The sequence below is a fragment of the Procambarus clarkii genome, chromosome 61 (assembly GCF_040958095.1).
Source record: "Procambarus clarkii isolate CNS0578487 chromosome 61, FALCON_Pclarkii_2.0, whole genome shotgun sequence".
NCBI lineage: Eukaryota > Metazoa > Arthropoda > Malacostraca > Decapoda > Cambaridae > Procambarus > Procambarus clarkii.
In genome coordinates, this window is record NC_091210.1 from 15,123,755 (window position 1) to 15,146,203 (window position 22,449).

Genomic DNA, 22,449 nt, shown 5'->3' on the forward strand with positions numbered 1-22,449 from the left:
TATTTGGAAGTGATACTGCTGAGAGTATTTCTGGGCATCAGGACATGCATATACAGTATGTAGAATATCAAGAGCAGCTACACTTGTTCGCTTACGAGATATCGTTCCAAGAAATTCTCCCTCCCTTTATGCATTACAAAATGGTCCTAAAATCTGCCCCCAGGTGGGAGGGGGGGGGGCCTAGGTGGCCCAATAACAACAGGAGCCATCCTTGCATCACCATACATAAGTACCTGTACTGAAAGTGTCAAGCCGATACATGAAGACGTTCTCCAGATATCGCACGGACACTGCAGATTTTGGGAGAGAAAATAAAATCCTGTGAAAACCATAAGGTATCCTTACCAGGGACACCTAATTACGAATATATATGTTGACCAGACCACACACTGGAAGGTGAAGGGACGACGACGTTTCGGTCCGTCCTGGACCATTCTCAAGTCAATAGAATCGACTTGAGAATGGTCCAGGACGGACCGAAATGATGTCGTCCCTTCACCTTCTAGTGTGTGGTCTGGTCAACATACTTTAGCCACGTTATTGTGACTCATCGCCTGCATAGGAACATATAAATTGGCATCTATACTTCCGTGGAAATAAACGTTCCAATCACCAGGGGCCAGATTCACGCAGCAGTTACACAAGTACTTACGAACGTGTACATCTTTCATCGATCTGACAGCTTTAATTACATTTATCCAACAGTTTACAAGCATGAAAACTTGCCAATCAACTGTTGTTATTGTTTTAAACAGCCTCCTGGTGCTTCGGAGCTCATTAACCGTTTAATAATTGTAAACACAGCCGACAAAGATTGAGAAAAGATAGACAGGTTTGTAAGTGCTTGCGTAACTGCTTCATGATTCTGACCCCTGGGCTCCAGGAGTCTCTAACCGAGACTCCCCACGCATGTGTGGCCAAAACTCTATCGACTCATCTAGTCAATTAGTATCTACTAATTAGAAACATTATTGGAACTAGTACCGTACTGATCCTTAAGAGACCCCTTGTGTCTCACAATCGACTTAGGAGTCGATTATGAACAATCGACTTGAGAATGGTCCAGGACGGACAGAAACATCGTCGTCCCTTCACCTTCTAGTGTGTGGTCTGGTCAACAAAATCACTATTTGGTAAAGTTTTATTTAGTTTTTAGCTTTGTTCAAATTATAGTTATTTTCTTTCCTCTCCCCATCCTCTTCCCCCTCCCCCCCCCCTCTCCCCCTCATTTCCCAATCCTCACCATCTTTCTCTTCTTTGCCTTTCTATATATGGCGTTCCAGGAGTCGAGACCCGGGGGCCAAGTACTGGTACATGGGCAAGGTAATTTCTCTTTCAAAGTCTGCTGTGCTCATGTTAATATCAGTTACTTTGTCAGATTTGTGTACAACATTCATAAACTGTCTGGACCTTCAACTTTCATGTTGTTTATTCAGATGCTAAACATAGCCTTATACTGGTGTTTAGGACTGTACTAATTTCTTTGTCATCCCATGTGTATGAACCCTCTCTTGCAAGTAGGGCTCTGGAGTCTGTCATGGGATTACAGGCGCAAACAATTCTTGGGTTACTGGAGTCAGAGTCGGTATAAATGTATCGATTTTGACCCCATATTCTACAGCTAGATGCTAAAGTTCTTAGTTCAATTTTTCAATCGTCTACTATATAATTTTTATAATTTTAATCTGCAAAAAATTGGAGAAGAAATATAAACTCAATGTTTGAATTTTCAAAGCTTTGTCATTTGTGTAAAATTTTGGGTTACTGAATGTTTATAATTTCTTTAGTATAATAAAAAAAAGTTACAGTAACATAGCTACAGCCTTTAGGCCCAAACTAACAGGGTAGGATTCCAAAATGTGGTCCGACGATACAAGCTGGCAGTGACGAAATGCCTTGTATGCTGCGTGCTTTCAATTGACAGGAAATAAATAATGTATTTGTTATTTATTTCCCAATAATGATATATAAATTAAAGAGTTGGAGGTGCCATAAATAGAGGTGTCAGAGATGGAAGTTTTTATGCACTGACCCCATACCCCACCCCCCCCCCCTCCCTAGTATATAGCTAGTTAGTATGGGTCCAATACTTGTGGAAGCTTTTCACACACACCCATACACCTAGCAGAATTTTTAAATCTTTAAAAGGTCCGTGCAACACGTCTCGCTGTTCAACGGATTTGATCAAACCACGAACTCGATGTTGCAATTACTTTATTATGATTTTTTACCAAATTATATTTCTTAATAGTACTAGTATTGGTATTATTGTGTTGTGATCTGTAACATTAGCCACTAGAGATGTCACTGGTCAGTGTTGTGGCATGAATACTGATAAGTCGCAAGTGGTCCGTGACTTGGGCATTGCCTCATACCTCACACACGTCACCGTCACAAGTGAGTAGTGGCATACTGTCATCAATGTCATATCTGTCACCAGTGGTGACCGTCACGATCACCGTCATCAATGGCTAGTATCACAGCATGATCACTGCCCCATCTCCCATATGCCATTATCAAATAATAGATCTCTTAGCTTTCTGAAATGGCCTGACTTTGCTAACATTGTAGAGAACAGTGACCTTGGAACAAGTAATTTAACAAATTTAAATACAGTACATACTTGAATATCATTTACTCTTCAAACTAAGGTATACAATTATTCCACTCTGATACCCTAAAAGTAAAACATAAAAAATTATACAAAATTTTCTAATGGTTGTACAGCACTGAATCTGACTTCAAGGGGACAAAATGCAATTACAGTAAATATATATACATCAATATAGCGTATTTGAAAACACGTCAACAAGCCACAACAGAACAAATATATCTCACCTGCTGTTGGTGCGCTAATGTTTGCTTCATTAGGACAAGACGAATAGACTGTTCCATGGCATATTTCTTGGCTCTAGCTACAGTATCCTTCTGGTCGGAGGAGAGGCGCGGTAGGCTTTGCCCGAGGAGGTGAACCACGTCGTCCTTCTTGGCTCCAGCACCTGGTAATGAACAAGAACCACTAGCAACTCGCCCATCTTCATCATCAATGGACACACAAATATGTACCAAAATACAGAATAAATGCTGATCAAAATGTTGCTTAAGAAAACCCTTTCATTAGTAAACAACACTTTCCACCTTCAAGAGCAGCAAGGACACTGCCTTGAGATGATACAAGACTACAGTAATGCACGTCAGGAAAGGGAAATGTTAAAAGACTATTAGGTGATCAGGGAATGCATTTTAACAGTATTAGAAGGGGGAAAACAATTTGTTTTCTAGCACACAGCACTGTTGCAAGGTATTAATAGCCACACTGCCCAAGAGTTAATTGTGTTGGTTCCGGGGATCAATGTCCCCATGGCCCAGTCTCTAACCAGGCCATGGGTAACCTATAAACTATGAATGGATGTAACTACTGTTTACTCCAGCCACAAGTGTAATGATCTTTATCATTCACAGATAATTATAGCCACTACACACAAAACTAGAATATACAAGACATTTTAATGATTACATGAGTTATTATGACTCTTAGCTAAATAATATACTGTAATTTTATTTTAAATAACTCATTTATAAGAGTACAAACAATTATGAATCTGAGAATAATGTTCAGGAAGTTCTGCTATTGAGATTAGTAGAGAAAAGTGAACTTTGGCAGGTCTGTGGATGGCATTCCTCCATTTTCAATGGGGTCATCACACTAATAAGTGAGCTTGCACATACTGCGGACAGCTTAACAATGATGTTATTTTGAGGCTATCTTGAGTTGATTTCGGGGCTTTGTTCTTAGTGTCCCCGCGGCCCAGTCCTTGACCAGGCCTCCACCCCCAGGAAGCAGCCCGTGACAGTTGACTAACACCCAGGTACCTATTTACTGCTAGGTAACAGGGAATGATGCAAACATCAAGTGAAGCATTACATACCAAACAAGTTTCATGATGGCATAAGGACAATAGGACAAACTCCATCATAATATGGCCATCCCGCTTGAAGGGGAATTCTTAAAAGGAAGAATATAGTGCACATGCACAATACCACAACACCATGAATCAACCAATAAATAGAGAGGCCACACGATGGAACTGAACCCACATGTGCATGTAGGTTACATTAGCATTTTAAAAGCATTTCAATCACATTCTGTGGCTGATTTTTCAATACATCACTGAACTATATATACAATAAATCATGGAGAACAAACTCTTGTCCATGGAGGACAGAAGAAAAAATATATATATATTCTGGTTAGCATTGTAAATGGCCACATCTGTGGTAGAAAAAAAATCAATAAAATCCCCCGACCACCTAAGGCACGAGCACCAACAACTGGTCCATATCGGATTAAAACCATTGCCACCAGAAGTCTGGCAGGACTTCTGGTCAAGATTTCTTGGCCATCATAGTCCAGTGGGTAATGCATGTGCCTGAGGTGGTCTTGGACACACTTATTGACCAGACCACACACTACAAGGTGAAGGGACGACGACGTTTCGGTCCGTCCTGGACCACTCTCAAGTCGATTGAGAATGATCAGGCGATGATCTCATTGCCTGCATTGGACGCTTAGTTCCAGCGTACAGCCTCAATATTTACTCACAAATGCACCATCGTATTTCCAACTTGAGATACAGTACTTCACAGAAAATCTAATCACTATTTATTAAAAACATTTAATTGAGGTTTACTTACCCAAGATGAGAGTGCCAGACTGATCAACCTCTCGCACAGGAGAACGTGCACGAGCTGCCCCCTCTGTCAAATTAAGGCCAAAAATTAGGAGTCTGTCTGACACACGACACAACACCGACATGTAGCCTGGCAGTTGCTTTGGATCATTGCTGTTCTATGAATGCAACCTAATCAACAGCTCGTCAACTGTGGTAGACGAGTAAACATAATAACTTGTCATACCTATGATCACAGAGACTCGAAATATAGCTTGCTATACACCGATACCCTACTGACTATCACACACCTAATGCATTTAGGCTAACCTAATCAACAGCTCGTCAACTGTGGCACACGAGTAAACATAATAACTTGTCATACCTATGATCACAGACTCGAAATATAGATTGCTATACACCGATACCCTACTATCACACACCTAATGCATTTAAGCTAAGAAAAAAAAAAGTCTGTCTTCACAAGTCCTTTACTATCAGTCAACAGTTTCAGTGAATCTAAACCGCATGTTCCTAAACCATATTTAAGTCTTAAAAGAAACTCAAAGATAATGTCAAGTAAGTTAAGCATTCTAGACTAACTAGAGAACTTAAGACTTGGTGGATAATTATAACCAATCCTGGTAGATAAAGTTCCCTTCATAATACAGTACACATTTCTATCAGATAAGTAATGGTAAATACATATTTTAACATAGATATTTTAGTATACACACACATACAGTATGTATATTATGTATATGTACACACACATATATATACAGTATATACAAGTGTGTATGTATGTAGTATATGTATGTATATGTATAATATAAATCACAGTAGTCGGTAAGTAACTACTCAATTTGTTTCGTCTATAATGCCTGGAAAAATTAAATAAAAACTCAAAACGTCAATTGACAAAAAATATCTAACTCGTCAAGATTCAAAATAATTTGGTATATACAGATATATGAATAATATTCTTGCAAATGATTGCCTGCATTTTCTTTGGCAAATCAGTTTTCTTTAACTCATTCTTGCAAGTTTTCTTCAAACTTCTAGCAACACATATACAGTAGTTGAATTCCTGGACGATGACCTAACTCCAGCAGTGTGGGGTTTGTTGAAAACCCTAATTCAACAGTCGCTCCCTACCGAAGATTTGTTGGGGTTCATCAACTGATTGGTTTGATTTCCGCCAGGAGGCTTTGCATTCCCTGTTGTTTCCAAGTTCCAAAATTGAGACATCAATGCCAGAATTTGTTGCAGAGTTGGAGCTTGAACATATCTGCATCACTTAGCATTGAAATAATTACATATAAACAAAACCCAACTACTCTTGCATGCTAATGAAGTTTAAACCAGTTCATCACACTCCAATCTTTCTACTTTATATCTACAATAAACAAAAGTAAACAAAATCACTTAAGAATTCTGCACTGCTACAGTATTTTAAATCCGGTAGTTACTTATGGCTCACCCTGCATCTGTACACACATACATATATATATATATACATACACATACAGTATACATAGATGTTGCTTTTCTCACAACTTGTTACCTTCACTGTACTTCACTGCAGACAAATGTCTTCAAATCCTAAGTCTTCCTAAGATGCAGCACAACAACAAATCCACAAGGGCCGTGACGAGGATCCTCGTCACGGCTCTTGTGGATTTGTTCATTTGATGCATCACGTTAGTGTGATCTCTTGTGTGTGATGCAGCACAAGACTTTCAAAAATGCCCCTTCCCCCCCCCCCCTCCTGCAGTGTGCACCTAGGTCCCCTTTCACAGACAGCAATGGCTAAACATGTCGGGTTGTGTCGCCTTTGCTCAGAAAATATGCTGAACTGATTAAGACGAGGAACATAAGATGAACATGAGATTAAAACATTCTACAAGAGGATGAAGCAAATGCCACACCTATTCCAATATTCCAGCAAACTAACGTGTCTTTTGGCTTCTCGACTTTACGTTAAATTTACTAAAGACAAGCAATGTTTGCTTGCTATATCATGATTGAAGAATGAAGTAAGCTATCAACTGCATGTTGCAAAAGCTTAATTAAAGCAGCTTGAACCTTTTTACAGTTGCAAAATATATAGATAAAGAGGAGAACAACAATTACCCTGCCCTTGTCAAAAGACAAATATAGTAAGCTGGCCTACAGGTGCACCATAGTGAGAACCATTACCACTGCACTGGGGAAGCTACATTGCGTAAATAGCAGCCCCAGCTAACTGACGAACGGCCAGCCGCTGAATCTCCCCTGTCGTAGAGGCCTTTCTGCCCACCTTACTCCATGAAACGACAAAGAAAAAAAGAACAGGCATATCACATATTCACAAAAAAGATATCACTCTTATTGGTTTTGTTTGGCATTTGATGAGTGGGTTACCATGAAGGGTGACATATGGGAATGAATGACCATGAGTATGAACCAGCCACACAGCCCTGAGACAGGCACTGGTGGCTGGGTTGCAGCCTCTAAGCTTCCTGTATCTTCACAAGGTACACACACAGTGGGGTGGCCAGTGGCTGCTCAACCTGTGCCCTGCAAAGAGTAGAATATAAAAACCCTCCAACCCACTGATGCAGAACAGTCACCACATTCACTCCAACTGACTTATGTACATACGAAAACAAAATCTGATCCCAGGAGCGAAATGTTTCTAAGTTCTTAAAGGGTTACATATTCCTATAAGTCATTTGACAGGTATGGCAAAACCATATTCTGATTTTTTTAAGTCTAAGACTCATCTGTACTAATGAGTACAGTAATTCACATTCCCTAAATTCATTAACTAAATTTGTGTGCCAAATGTACAGATCCTATTCTCTTTGACACTCGGGCAGGCGCACCGCACTTCAGTGAAAGCAGAACCCATACGCCAATATCTGCAAAGATAACAAAACAAACAAAAGCAAATTACCATCACAAAGCAACAGGGCATCAATATAAGCTTGCCTGTGGCATAACTTGCTTTGTGAAGGAATAGTCCTCTAAATGGCTCAATATTTCCTTAGGCAAATTGTTAATCTTACTGCATTGACAGGGAAATATTGTTAACTCTCAAATGAAAGTAGCACTGCTTGGTCTAGGATAATGCTTCACAAAATGAAAGGTAATATAGTATGTTTGCCCTAAGTAGTGCGGAGGACTGGGACGCAGCAATGGATGATCGGCATCAGCCAAAAGGATCGAACGATCTTTGAGAGTCGGGCCAACCTGTAAAATGATAAGAAGAGAGAAGAAGACACAACATTAGTGTGGGCTCCCTTGTGACAGCTGCTACTGCACACTACCTACTCCACACACGTGTCACTCCCTGCCCGCCCACATCGTGGGATGCTCGACTTATATCCTGCCAGCCTCCCCCTCACTGTGTACACTCATATCCTGTTTTTACTCCAAATCACACCATCATGGTATATTCCCCCCCCCTGCTATTACATCGTATGATGAATTAACAGGAAGAGCAACATCTTTCCAAGCTTCTATAACTTCAAGCTTAAATGAAAGAAATATGGATGGAAATGTGCGCATTTTCCTATAATGTACTGTACAGGATACTCAATGTGTGGGTGCACACACACACACAAACAACACACATTCACTATCTAATGATACTAAATGTTCCTTCCAGCTGGAAGCTAATTGACTTTTCCTTATACTTTACGATAGTATCATGAAAGTAAATTACTCTCGTCCAAATTTCACATTTATCGTTTTACTGTCATAAATGTCTCCTTAATTAAGCTTCAATGATCCATATTACTTGTATCATTCCTTAGAAGTACAGCAATAACAAAGAGCATTTTAACAAATAATTAACGCTTTTACAACTACAATGTGACAAATTAACCCAATGACACTCAGTCAACCAACAAGACTTCCAAGTGCATGAAGAGTCAATTTATTACATTCTGTAGAATCATATGAATTATTCGGTCGCTGCCTAATAATTCTGCCTAATAACTTGTTTAATGATCTACATTCATTATTTCCTGAATCACTTAAGCTAACAAATTAACTGCAAGAGTTCACTTAATATTTTGTGCTAAGTACACTTCAGTTTGTAAATCAATTATTAAAGGTTTCCAACAGTCAAACACAGAAAAAAAACAAAAGATATAATACTGATGCTTAATTACAAAGGACAGTGACTTCACAGTTATCATTTTTGAACATCAAATTATTTTGTTAAAATCTGAAGCACGTACTGTATTGTACATGATGATATGAAGACAAGCATTCACTAACAATGTTTCACAGAATTCCAACTTGATCCATTTTAGGAGATTAGTGACGGCTGTATATTGGCAAATTACGGAAGGGCATTAATTCGAACACTGGCGAGAGGAAACAAATCAAACCAATTACTATACAAAAGTAGCAAATCCCTCCTAATGACAGGATACTACATCATACGTCAGCAGCCGCGTCCAACAGCCTGGTTGACCAGTCCAGCAACCAGGAGGCCTGGTCGACGACCGGGCCACGGGGACGCTAAGCCCCGGAAGCACCTCAAGGTAACCTCAAGGTCAAGGTATGATTCCACAAGAAACCAAGTACGCTTGTTTCAAGATTGTACCAGTTTACACAATGAAATCCCGTGATGAATCTGAGAAATATCAAGATCGCACGACGGGATTAAGCCTCCCACATCCCTAATGCAGGTGCCTGGGAAATCCAGGGATGCAGGTGTAATCCCATCATAAAGATCTCAATATTTTCTCAACACCAGTTTCATTTAAAGACCAAATGTGTCCTTAACCCTAGCAATAACTTTTGTTATGTCTCACTTGCAGAAAAGTAGCCGACTACTTTCCCTGCTTTATCTATACTTAATTTTAAAGGATTAATGGTGTGTAATCATCTATAATTTCAAGGCCCCAGTGTTGGAAACTCTGTAAGGTGTATTTGTTCCACAACACCCAAACACTGTACCTTCATATGTTCAGATTTTTAAGAGTTTAAATTTTAGTCGAGAAGTTAAGTATTACAAAACAAGCCACAAGGTATGGTATCGCTGTTTCTTCATATTCATTTTCATTTAATAGTACAGTATAGTACCTATCCATATATAAGACTTCTATGGCAATTATATTGAGATCAAGATGACTAGATCACAAAACTCCTCAAGTTACAGAAAACCTAGATATAAAACCACTCAAATACAGTAATTATGTACAAATGCATTTGGGGCAGCCCGCACCTCACCTACTAACCCAAGAGCCAAAGCTCAACCCCTGCAAGCACAACTAGGCGAGCACCCCAACTGTCAGGCGCTAGGCTAACCTTGGACCGTTCCATGTATATAAAACTCACAACAGACCCTCTCGGTGATTTGTAATGGTGCCCAAAAATGTCCAGTTATATATAGTGTAAATATAGCATAATAACAGCAAAAGCAGTTCGATTGATCTAAGAATGTAATGTATGTGTCATAAGATATAAGCATCTTATTTCTTGGCTTATTTCCACACATTTAAGTATATAAATTCCTCAAATTATACACTATTCAATATTAATATTACTGCAAAAAACTGGATATAAAACCATTGAAAAACACTGGAATAATTATGTAATAATATTGTCACGTGAATCCCCTGCATAGCAGTGGAACTGCCTATTCCCTTCACCTTCAATGCCTCTGCACTGGAAGTACATCCCCAGGAAGTATCCTGGGGATGTAGATGTATACATCTACACCAAAACTAGTAGATGTATAAATCTACACCAGCCCAAATGAGTCATCAGTCCTGCCACCTCTCCATATCCCCGAGGGCCTGGCACAGCCTGGTACGACTCAAGAGGCAAGCCGGGCGATACCACAACCCGTCACAATATATCTGCGGCAGCCCCCGCCTCACTGCCCGCTGGAGTTCACTGCTGCATGTGTCTCTCAGTGAGTGAATATTTCCACAATTCCTCATCCCATTACAGCCGTGTCACGTGCAATATTTTTTTTTTAGTTTCCCATGACCAGAAAAGGCCTTTTAACAATATAAAAAAAATGTTGGGAGTATTTTTTTTGTCGGTGCACCCAGAGCTTTATCACAAGTCGAGCCTGGCCTCAGGCTGGGCTTGGGGAGTAGAAGAACTCCCAGGACCCTCTCCAGGTATTTCATATTGTATCCCTGTGTAGTACAGTGGTTAACACAATGTGCTAAAGTCAAACTTAAGTGAAGCAACAAACACAATCCACTCCATTGCAAACTGCATAACTTGTTGTCAATGGTGTACAATATCAGGAAACTTTATAGTTCTGAAGGTTATTATTTTGCACAAAGGCAAGGTGTCAATTTTTATGATAGCTGATCTTCGAGGTTACCTTGAGGTGCTTCCAGGGCATAGTGTCCCCGCGGCCCAGGTCGTAGACCAGACCTCTTAAGGCCTGGTCACAAGTATTACAAGTATACTTGAGGGTTACAAGTATTCCACCGGGTAACAATACAATGCCAAATTGACGTAGTTCACCAATTTAATAACAAAGCAGGACCTCTTCACCAATTCACACTCCCCAGGGCCTGGATTCATCAAGCAGTTATGCAAGCACTGTACTTACGAACCTGAACATCTTTTTTCAATCTTTGGTGACTTTATTACCATTTATTGATCAATCTTTATTGGAAAGATTTATTGAAAAGCTCATGAGCATCGAAACTTCCAAAACAAATGTTGTTATTGTTATTATAAACAGCCTCCTGTGTATAATATGGTGATAATCCTAGTGCATCAGAGCACAAAATCTGTCTAATTAATGTAAATAAAGCCCGCTAAGACTGAGAAAACATGTACAGATTAATATCGATGCATAAATACTGGTCGAATTCTGGCAAAGGATCCCCTTGACTGACTAACACCCCCCCACCCGAGGACCCCTTCACTGATTCATACTTCCCATACCTGTGGTATGGGAGGTATTCGTATACTGATTCATACCTGTGGAGGGCTGGTCGAGGACCGGGACGCAGGGACACTAAAGCCCCGAAATCATCTCAAGATAATCTCCCAATGACCACCCCCCCCCTCCACCAATTCATACCCACAAGGACGTGAATTTTTCTTCAAGAATCCAATTCGTTCTGACAACTAACATGGCTGCACAATAATTTGAGAAGTGCAACACTGCCAGCAGTCATAATTTTCTGCCTAGTTCTAGAAGCATTAATATTAAGCAAATTGTGGAAAAACAAATTCAAGACATTTTCAATGTTCTGGTGTACTTGAACAAATCCACAAGGGCCGTGACGAGGATTCGAACCTGCGTCCGGGAGCATCCCAGACACTGCCTTAATCGACTGAGCTACGACAGGGTTAAAAGGGTTGAAACCGAAGTTCTACTGAACTTACTGGATCCCGTAGCCTCTCCGAGGCACAAACCAGGCTTTTACACAACCTCCCCCCCCCCTGCACCCGAGCTATGTCAACAGGCCGTTCTCCCTCTTCGCCCTTACATCATCACACGTGTGATGATGTATGTGGATTTGTTCATTTGATGCATCACGTTATTGTGATCTGTGTGTTCTGGTGTACTTGTGCTTCAAAATGCAGTGTATGGTTTTGTAAGGAAAATTATCTTGACAATTAAAGAAAAACAAAGTTCTACAATTTAAGGGCATAATATTTAGTGTCTTAAACTAAACGTCTCAAGACTATATGAAGAGATATTTTGTGGATTTAATTAAAATACTGATACTGCAAGCAAAGTGCACACATCAGTGAGCAGTTGACCTCAATATTTAGGTTATTTAGTAGCAACTTTGTGTTGTTTGAAACATACATTATTCTGCTCAAAGACATAAAATTAATTTTAGTACATCAGCACATTTCATTTCATCGTCATTTTAAACACCAATTAAATCAATTATATCCATGTGGAAAGCAGCTGAACATTTTACTACCAGATCTGCCGTGTGAATATGAAGTTTACCGAGCAAATGAAGACATTTTACCAAAACCTTTTTACTTATATTTTATCTGAGCCCAAATACTGTGCTTACAATTAATTACACAATTACCAAAATCTCTCTCTTACTGCTAGAGAGAGAAAAAAAAGCTTCTAATCCCAGACTGGTTCTATCCACTCCGAACACGTACAGCCATGTAGTGCAAAGTGATACCACAAGGCTTTTGCTCTTACTTTGAGACTCGCAAATGAAATCGATCATGGAAGTGAAAATACTACCCCCCCCCCATGAAGCCGCTGGTAAAACCCACCCCATTTCAAACTAACAATAATACTGCAGCTGGAAGACTAAGTTACAAAATGAAAATAATTTCATCTTATTTAAAGGAGAGGGTTCAGTTCCTGAACCGATTACGTGCCTCTGTAATCCTTTACACCATCGCCCACGGGATGGGTATGAGGTGCATAATAAAGAAATTGAATTATTTAAAGGATACCTGTGTACTGCTAACCACAAAAATCCAAGATCCATAAACAAAATATTGTGCATTACAAGCTTCAGTGTTGACTTTGTATGAAGACTTCTTCACAAGTTCAATAACAGACGTCAACTCACAAGAGGTCAAAGTAACATATTCCAATGAGAAGGATAAACTCGTCACAACACACTGATCATCAAAGCTAATACATTCAAGTATACAATAACAATGCCAACCCAAATTATAGTAGTATATTTTTACAATCGAATTATTGTTTGTCTTTACCGATAAATTATAGTCCTTCGATGAGAGAAATGTTCTGTTTAAAGCACAAACACTTATCTCGGAACAAGCAAGTATAGCCTTATCCATTTACCTCTCTACAAATAAATTTTGCTCTCAAATATCTTAATTTAACAAAATAATACTTTACATAATATCTTCACAAAAAGACAAAGAAATCACATTTGCTTAAAATTTCTAAGACTTATGCATGAACATTTTCTGCTAGAATACAAACATTACTAATTGATATAAATGACTTGACAGTAACCTACACCTACAAATAATCCACATGTCAGGGAACCACTAAGAATATAACATACACAACTAAAATGTCATCCAATGCAGATTAAATTTGACCTTACCAGGCCATTTGATTGTAGTCTTATGAAGGAAATTCTCCTTTCCAGAGAATTTCCTTTAAGACAATAATACTTTCCTTAAAGACAATAATTCAATATTGAACATTGAAACTAAAATTAAGTACAAATAACACACATCAGGTACAACAAAAATACTGTAAAACAAATCAGCCGAACCCTAAACTACCTCAATGAAGAAAATTATTACAAATTAATTTACTTCTCAATACCAAATTTTCAATTTCAAAGTTATTAAATCAATTACAATGAAGACAAGGCATCACAATAATGTGGCTGAGACATGTTGACCAGACCACACACTAGAAAGTGAAGGAACGACGACATTTCGGTCCGTCCTGGACCATTCTCAAGCCGATTGTGAATGGTCCAGGACGGACCGAAACGTCGTCGTCCCTTCATTTTCTAGTGCGTGGTTTGGTCAACATCGATTATATTATTCCCTTTTCCAGGGAGTGAGGTGCTAGGTGCAAGACTGAGTTGGCTAACCAACAACAATGAAACATTTTACAGCAGGTACACATCGTGAGCTCAATCAGAGGCCCAGGGTTCAATACCTGGGTGGGACAGAAACAGTTGGGGTACATTTCTCTTCATCTGATGCCTCTGTTCACCTAGCAGTCAAACAGGTACCCAGAAGTTAGGCAATTGTTGTGGGTTGTATTCGGGTGAATGTCAGTAGTTACCCTAGGAGAGGCCCCCCCCTCACTAAACCTAAAGTGAACCTCATTAAACATTGTCCCAGCTAACTTCATTTCATTTTTACGTTGTTAAAAAATTAATAAATTTAACATTCAGGATTGACAAAAAAAAAAAAACAGAATTGTGTAAGTTCCCCAGTGTGAGAGCTATCTTGAGATGATTTCGGGGCTTTAGTGTCCATGCGGCCTGGTCCTCGACCAGGCCTCCACCCCCAGGAAGCAGCCCATGACAGCTGACTAACACCCAAGTACCTATTTTACTGCTAGGTAACAGGGGCATAGAGTGAAAGAAACTCTGCCCATTGTTTCTCGCCGGCGCCCGGGATCGAATCACAGGATCACAAGTCCAGCGTGCTGTCCGCTCGACCCGACCGGCTCCCTTTTCTCCCGAGATGGAGAAAAAGACGCGGAAGCCTACTTATAAAAACAAATTACAGTATATGAGGGCTAACTTAAATACAGTACTGTATTGTCAACAAACACTATTTATACTGTACCAAAACCAAAACTTCTTATTTACTGAAAACAATAGCACAAAATACAGCACTGTACATAATAAATAATACTCTACTGTATAACCATATGACTAGGTAAACAAATTATGAAGTGAATTTTGCTGCTGCCAAAACAAATGCATCTTGCCAGCTGATCACAACATAAACAAACAAGGTGCGAGTCTTCCAAGCCCAAAATTATTAGCAAAAAATAATGTCCTTGGTCTAGGCATGATGGTAACTGGCCTATAATAGGTAGTAATCCCAATGAAAGGCTAAAGAAACAAAGGGAGACAATGCAGGCGATGAGTCACAATAACGTGGCTAAAGTATCTTGACCAGACTACTGACCAGACTTCACCAGACTAGTGAACCCAACACCCGAGAAATGTAACCCTTATCACTAGGCCTATGAAATTTCACTTAACGTCATTTCAGTTAAAAGTTGCAGTTTTCAGTAGCCTAACCCTGACTGACGGCTGAGTGGACAGCGCTCGGGATTCGTGGTCCTAAAGTTCCAGGTTCAATCGCTGGCGGAGGCAGAAAGAAATGGGCAGTTTTTTTCACCCTGATGCATCTATGTTCACCTAGCAGTAAATAGGTACCTGGGAGTTAGACAGCTGTTACGGGCTGCTTCCTGGGGATGTGTAACAAAACGGAGGCCTGGTCGAGGACCGGGCCGTGGGATTACAAAGCCCAGAAATCATCTCAAGGTAACTGACATTAAGTGAAGTTCACTTGTACATGAACAAACAAATTACAATTTTTGTTCACTTGTACAGGCTTCATGACCTTGGCAACAGGAATTACAAATAGCAATATGATCACTCTTGTGCTGCATTTTCGATCTTCGATAAGGATACGACTGAAAATATTATTATGCAGCCTAAGAGCTAAATTTCTATTAAAAAACAATGCTTTGTTTAAATTTAGGCCCACTATTATTAATCATTATAGCACTCAATGGTAAACAAACCATGAACAAAACAATATTTACAAAGATAATCACCAAGATTGTAAATTAGCACCAATATAATTATGTACACAGTACATAAGTGTTGCAATATTATTGTTATTTGAAATAAAATTACAAATTTGATTTTATTGTATAGTACACAATTAACACATACGTATCTAACATGAATAATGGAGTGTTTTCACTTTACAGATTTCTTCATGAAGGTTAAGCTGAATTTACCGACTGTTTTCAGTTTCTAAATCAATCTACTGTATTATATTATTAATACTGTACATTAAATATACTCATGATCAAAATTCATTAATGTTTCCAAACTAAAATACACAAATTTTCAGAAAAATAAGTACCTGGCTCCAACTATTTCTTTGTAAAGAATCAGAATCCATAATCATATTGAAATTATGACTTATCAGTGGAATCGGCACCAGTATCAGAATCTCTTAAAATTTTAGTATCATGCCATTACAAGAAGAGACCAAAGACAATTTCAAAGTCAAACATTTAATATAAAAACTTAAACATTTTCTTATACCATGTTTGTTTATAATAACTAGTATGACTAGGCTACAAATCGGTTCACTTTGTGATCAAAGCCTGATTTCAGGTCCAGAGATATGCCAATACTGGTTATCTATTCAGGTAACAACAAAATACTTCCTGTAATTATAATATTAAATGGGACTGTAACAAATCCAATTAAGAGCTTCTCAAAATCAACAAGATTATGAGCTAGGGACATGTTGTGTGATTAGGTTGATGTAAGCAAAATTTTCAGGAGCATGTTAAGCTTATGTAATGACTACTGATGTTTAGAAGGTTGAATCTATGACTCAAGTGTGTCATCATATCACCTTTTCCTATCAACTCATTTTAGTATATTTAATGACTCTTGCCTGTCCTCAATACTTTTGGATGTTTGTTACACAAGCAATATATTAATATATTAAGTAGATTGGCCAGACCACACACTAGAAGGTGAAGGGACGACCACGTTTTGACTTGAGAATGGTCCAGGACGGACCGAAACGTCGTCGTCTCTTCACCTTCTAGTGTGTGGTCTGGTCAACTTACTTTAGCCACGTTATTGTGACTCCTCGCCTGCAATATATTAAGTAATGCATCTCTGCAATGTTTCAAATTTATATACAGTTCTTTGAGATATGAACACCAAGCAACTACAGTACTGAATATTCTCCTTTATGTTTCATGTATTTCGTGAACTATTCAGCATTTTTTCCACACTAAAAAATTTTAGAAAGCACAGGCTCCTCACATTATGCGCTTTCCTGGTCTTCTAGTAACAGTTTGCTATACTTGATCACCCTTAAATTTCGTACCTTGACCAAGTGCTTTAGCCATTTTCCACATAATTTATAAGTTGAATTTGATCAAATTTCACTACAAGTAACTCCACACTACATTGTAGCATTTACCAGAGTTGAATTTTATTTACTGTTCAGTGTTGCTCCAAGCACCTGCTTTTATCTAGCTTCTTTTTGAAGAGCATTAGGCACCTTTTATAGGTATCTTTCCTCTAAGATTCTCAGTGGAACTATCATCAAATCTTAAATTTGTTATGCAGGCCCTTCCAGAATCATACTGTCTATCCTTTGTCTCATTTTTGTTTCTTCAAGATATTCCACCCCATTCAGTTTGTATTACTGTACTTAAGAGTGATCTTGCAATCACATTTCTTAATGATTTGGTGTAGAGATTAGTCTTCTGTCAATTTATAAATTGTGACACTGCCTTTTTCCATGTCTGCAAGATTCTTCCTTTGTAGGAATGGAAAAATGGAAAATGGAAAACAGTCTGTAGTTGATTGCTAAGCTCATATGAACATGTTTTTCAAATTACTGTATACCCAAATACTATAATACTAATATAATAAGTACTAAGGATAATAAGTACTTTTAATATTATTCACGACCATTTTGCCATTTTTTTGTATTTTTTTAATCCTGTCGTATCTCACACACACATTCTAGTGTAATGCATGCTAAACTTCAACCAGTATACTGTACCATTATTGACTTGTGTAAGTTAGTAGAGTGAGGTATGAGAGTATGGTGGAGGTCCTTGTATTGTTGCATATCCACATTTGTGAGCAGTTTTATTTTATTAATATACAGTACTGTATATAATTTTAATATGCCTTCTTGGGGTAACTATTACACTACACTACAATAATGTGTGGTATGTTTATAATTGGAAGGAAGTCTTTCTGTGGTTTAATAAATGCCTTATACCACCTGAGGCAGGAACATTAAGTTCAAGCAATAAGCACATATTGACCAGACCACACACTAGATGATGAAGGGACGACGACGTTTCGGTCCGTCCTGGTCCACTCTCAAGTCGCAATCGACTTGAGAATGGTCCAGGACGGACCGAAAAGTCGTCGTCCCGTCACCTTCAAGTGTGTGGTCTGGGCAACATTCTTCAGCCACATTATTGTGACTCATCGCCTGAATAAGCACATAGTTAAACGAAGTGTCTGTATGCAACAAAAGGTCCATATTTGCAACATCGGAGAGTGAGGCAGGCACAACAAGCACAAGCTCCACAAGTACACACTGGTGAGTGTCCTGGCCAAATTCCCAGTCATCCAGGCTAATGGATCACAATACAAATAATGCTGTTTATGGCATTAGATAAATCAGTAAACAAAAACTTATGATTTTTTCTCTTTACTGTACATAATTTTGTAAACAAAAAATTAAAGAACCAATCGAATACAGCCTGATACATGAAAAATACTTTTAAGGGGCCTGAATCATGCTATAGGTCATTTTGTTTTCCATTGCCATTAGATACGACAGCTTAATTTATTAGCTACATCTTGAACTTTATTTGTTATTACACACAGAAATCACAATAGCGTGATGCATGAAATGAACAAATCCACAAGGAACCATTGGTAAATCAGGATGATTTCACAGTTGCAATTCTTTTAACCATGTCGTAGCTCAGTCGATTAAGGCAGCGTCTGGGATCCTCTCGGACATAGGTTCGAACCCTCGTCACGGCCCTTGTGGATTTGTTTGTTTCAAAGATATTGGTTAACTAAGTATTTATTTTTTTATTTTCCAGTTGGCACCGACTACCCAAAAAGATCTAGCAAAAACAACGAGTTGCCAATGAATTTTTTTTCTATTAAAACAAATTTATTCAGATCACTTATCTACAAGTCACAGAAATATATAATGCAAAGCCAACTTTTATACTGTAAATAAAACACATTGGGGCATTTGTGATGCATTTTGGTGGGAAAATCCTAATCTCATAGCCCAATTATTTCACTTTTTATTTCTAGATTCAAGTTGTTAATGGATTTTGAACAAATTTGTAACAATACACAATTTAGCACGATTTACAATATTGACAGAGCACATTTTGTAAAACTTTTTTCAAATTAGATATATTTAGGAAACCCATTTTTTTTTTTAAAGAAACAAAATTACAAATTTCAACTATCTTGAGAGGTTATCTTCGACATGATTTCGGGACTTAGCGTCCCCGCGGCTCGGTCCTCAACCAGGCCTCCATTTTGTTACACACCCCCAGGAAGCACCCTATAGCAGCTGTCTAGCTCCCAGGTACCTATTTACTGCTAGGCAAACAGGGGCATCAGGGTGAAAGAACTCTGCCCATTTGTTTCCGCCTCCACCGGGAATCGAACCCGGAACCTCAGGACTACGAATCCAGAGCGCTGTCCACTAACCGGCCAGGTCCCTATACCGATTAGTGTATAAAACTTTGTTCTTTTCAATGATATTAAAAACGTGTATGCAGTCATTTTTTAAAAACCTTTTATATGTTTTAAAAAATATTTCACCCCTCTTCATCCACCCCTCAGGTATGTGAAGCCATAATTATGTTTTAAAACTAAATACAGTAGCAAGGAAATAAATTTGGAAAACATGTTCAACAGTAAACTTGATTCAGGCCCCTTAAATTACTTTTACATTAGTTTTTTTTGTTTTTTGAGATATATATATACAAGAGTTGTTACATTCTTGTACAGCCACTAGTACGCGTAGCGTTTCGGCCAGTTCTACGCTGATTACAGCTTTACAAGAAATAGTATTTCACACACAGTAAGAGAATATACCTTTCCTTTTTAAACATTTGAGAAATAACAATTAGATGAACGCTGTATTACGAAGTACAGTAGCAGCTACTCTAGTCCACTGGTACGATACACTTACAGTCAATACCGTTTTGAAATTACAAACAAACTTCCTTTCAGATATTCATGGGCTGATGGGTGCAACAGTTGTGAAATGATCATTTTCCAACCAAAGAAAAACTTGTATCAACTCTTTAAAACCTCTGGTAGCCAAGCCAGTATGAGGATAGAATAACTGAAGGCCTACGCATCAACGATTCCCCACACAACACACTTACAGCACACATAGAAATGAGCCTATACAGTATATTAATATTTTAAATTTAACCTACAAACTGAGGCAGCCTTACCATCATTTAATCTCATTTTCTTCTCTGCGGGTTCATGTATATCTATTTCTCCATTCATCTGTAATAAAAACAATATACTTTAATATCAAACATAATACATATACATACTGTGTGTATTCATGCACCAATATACAGTAAAATATTGTGTAATTACTAATACTTAACTCCCAGATCACTGAGTATTGTACTGTGCTGCACCTGTAAATATCTTTATTACATTATTAGTATTTAGTCTAATGAGCTTTCTACATTACTTCTAATCAGTTTTGAAAGTACAGTATTTCAATTCACCAAACCAGGATAGGCTTGTCTGATGACAACTTGATCAGTAATGCTGTTGCTTGCGGCAGTGAACAGCCCACATGTTGCAGACGATGAGTCAAAATAACGTGGCTGAAGTATGTTGACCAGACCACACACTAGAAGGTGAAGGGACGACGACGTTTCGGTCCGTCCTGGACCATTCTTAAATTGATTGTGAGAATGGGAAGCCGGTCTGCCAAGCGGACAGCACGCTGGACTTGTGCCAGACAGCACGCTGGATCGAACCCGGCGCCCGGGTTCGATCCCGGGCGCCGGCGAGAAACAATGGGCAGAGTTTCTTTCACCCTATGCCCCTGTTACCTAGCAGTAAAATAGGTACCTGGGTGTTAGTCAGCTGTCACGGGCTGCTTCCTGGGGGTGGAGGCCTGGTCGAGGACCAGGCCGCGGGGACACTAAAGCCCCGAAAATCATCTCAAGATAACCTCTCAAGAAGATGGTCCAGGACGGACCAAAATATCATCGTCCCTTCATTTTCTAGTGTGTGGTCTGGTAAACAGTCTACATTCATTACAATCCCGAGCCGATTTGAAAATATTTCTCATACAGTATTTAGTTTTAATTAAAAAATAATTCCTTGCCTTGCCTTTGGTTTGAACTAAGGAACTATTTTGATTCCCGCAGCTATAACAGCTGAGCAAAATTTTTAACCTTTAAAAAGACAAAGCCTTGACAAATTAAAGGCCTATTTTCACAGCAAACGAACCAATTGACCGAGTGTTAATTGTGCACCCCATACCCACCCCATAGGAAGAAGTGGAAAAAGTTAGAGGTATGTAATAGACACAGGAACCAAATTTAATACCAAATACTGTACTAAACTGCCTAGCCTGGCCTAGCCTAGACGAGCCTAGATGAGCTAGCCTAGCCTAGATGTGCCTAGATGAGCTAGCCTAGCCTAGACGAGCCTAGATGAGCTAGCCTAGCCTAGACGTGCCTAGATGAGCTAGCCTAGCCTAGACGTGCCTAGATGAGCTAGCCTAGCCTAGATGAGCTAGCCTAGCCTAGACGAGCCTAGATGAGCTAGCCTAGCCTAGACAAGCCTAGATGAGCTAGCCTAGCCTAGACGAGCCTAGATGAGCTAGCCTAGCCTAGACGAGCCTAGACGAGCTAGCTTAGCCTAGACGAGCCTAGATGAGCTAGCCTAGCCTAGACGAGCCTAGATGAGCTAGCCTAGCCTAGACGAGCCTAGATGAGCTAGCCTAGCCTAGACGAGCCTAGATGAGCTAGCCTAGCCTAGACGAGCCTAGATGAGCTAGCCTAGACAAGCCTAGATGAGCTAGCCTAGACGAGCTAGCCTAGCCTAGATGAGCTAGCCTAGCCTAGACGAGCCTAGATGAGCTAGCCTAGCCTAGACGAACCTAGATGAGCTAGCCTAGCCTAGACGAGCCTAGATGAGCTAGCCTAGCCTAGACGAACCTAGATGAGCTAGCCTTGCCTAGACGAACCTAGATGAGCTAGCCTAACCTAGATGAGCTAGCCTGGCCTAGATGAGCCTAGCCTAGCCTAGATGAACCTAAATGAGCTAGCCTAGGCCTAGATGAGCTAGCCTAACCTAGACGAGCCTAGCCTAGCCAGTCCTAGCCTCGCATGATCAACGCGTCTACAAAACTCCAGTAAAAACAGCGAGCGAGGAACACACGGCGCGACTTACATCTGAAATTCCTTAAGAGACAAGTCAATAATAGCAAAGCCGTAGTAACCAACACTATTGATTGATCAACCACCCAACACCCA

General features: G+C 39.3%; 1 protein-coding gene across 21 annotated transcripts in view; it reads right to left on the bottom strand.

Annotated features, from left to right (window-relative positions):
• hfp (Poly(U)-binding-splicing factor hfp) overlaps window positions 1-22,449 on the bottom strand; it is a 43,621-nt gene that overhangs the window by 20,801 nt on the left and 371 nt on the right. For 4 of the 21 annotated variants that reach the window (XM_045768469.2, XM_045768465.2, XM_045768467.2 and 1 more), the window contains exons 2-5: window positions 20,392-20,449; window positions 4,696-4,758; window positions 2,839-2,999; window positions 234-290 (exon numbers count right to left, since the gene is read on the bottom strand). In XM_045768469.2, coding sequence (XP_045624425.1) covers window positions 234-290; window positions 2,839-2,999; window positions 4,696-4,758; window positions 20,392-20,449 — 339 coding nt within the window. Of the gene's footprint in view, window positions 1-233; window positions 291-2,838; window positions 3,000-4,695; window positions 4,759-6,806; window positions 11,538-20,391; window positions 20,450-22,449 lie in introns of those variants that run through there. The other 17 variants (XM_069307883.1, XM_069307882.1, XM_069307878.1 and 14 more) reach the window with 12 other exon arrangements.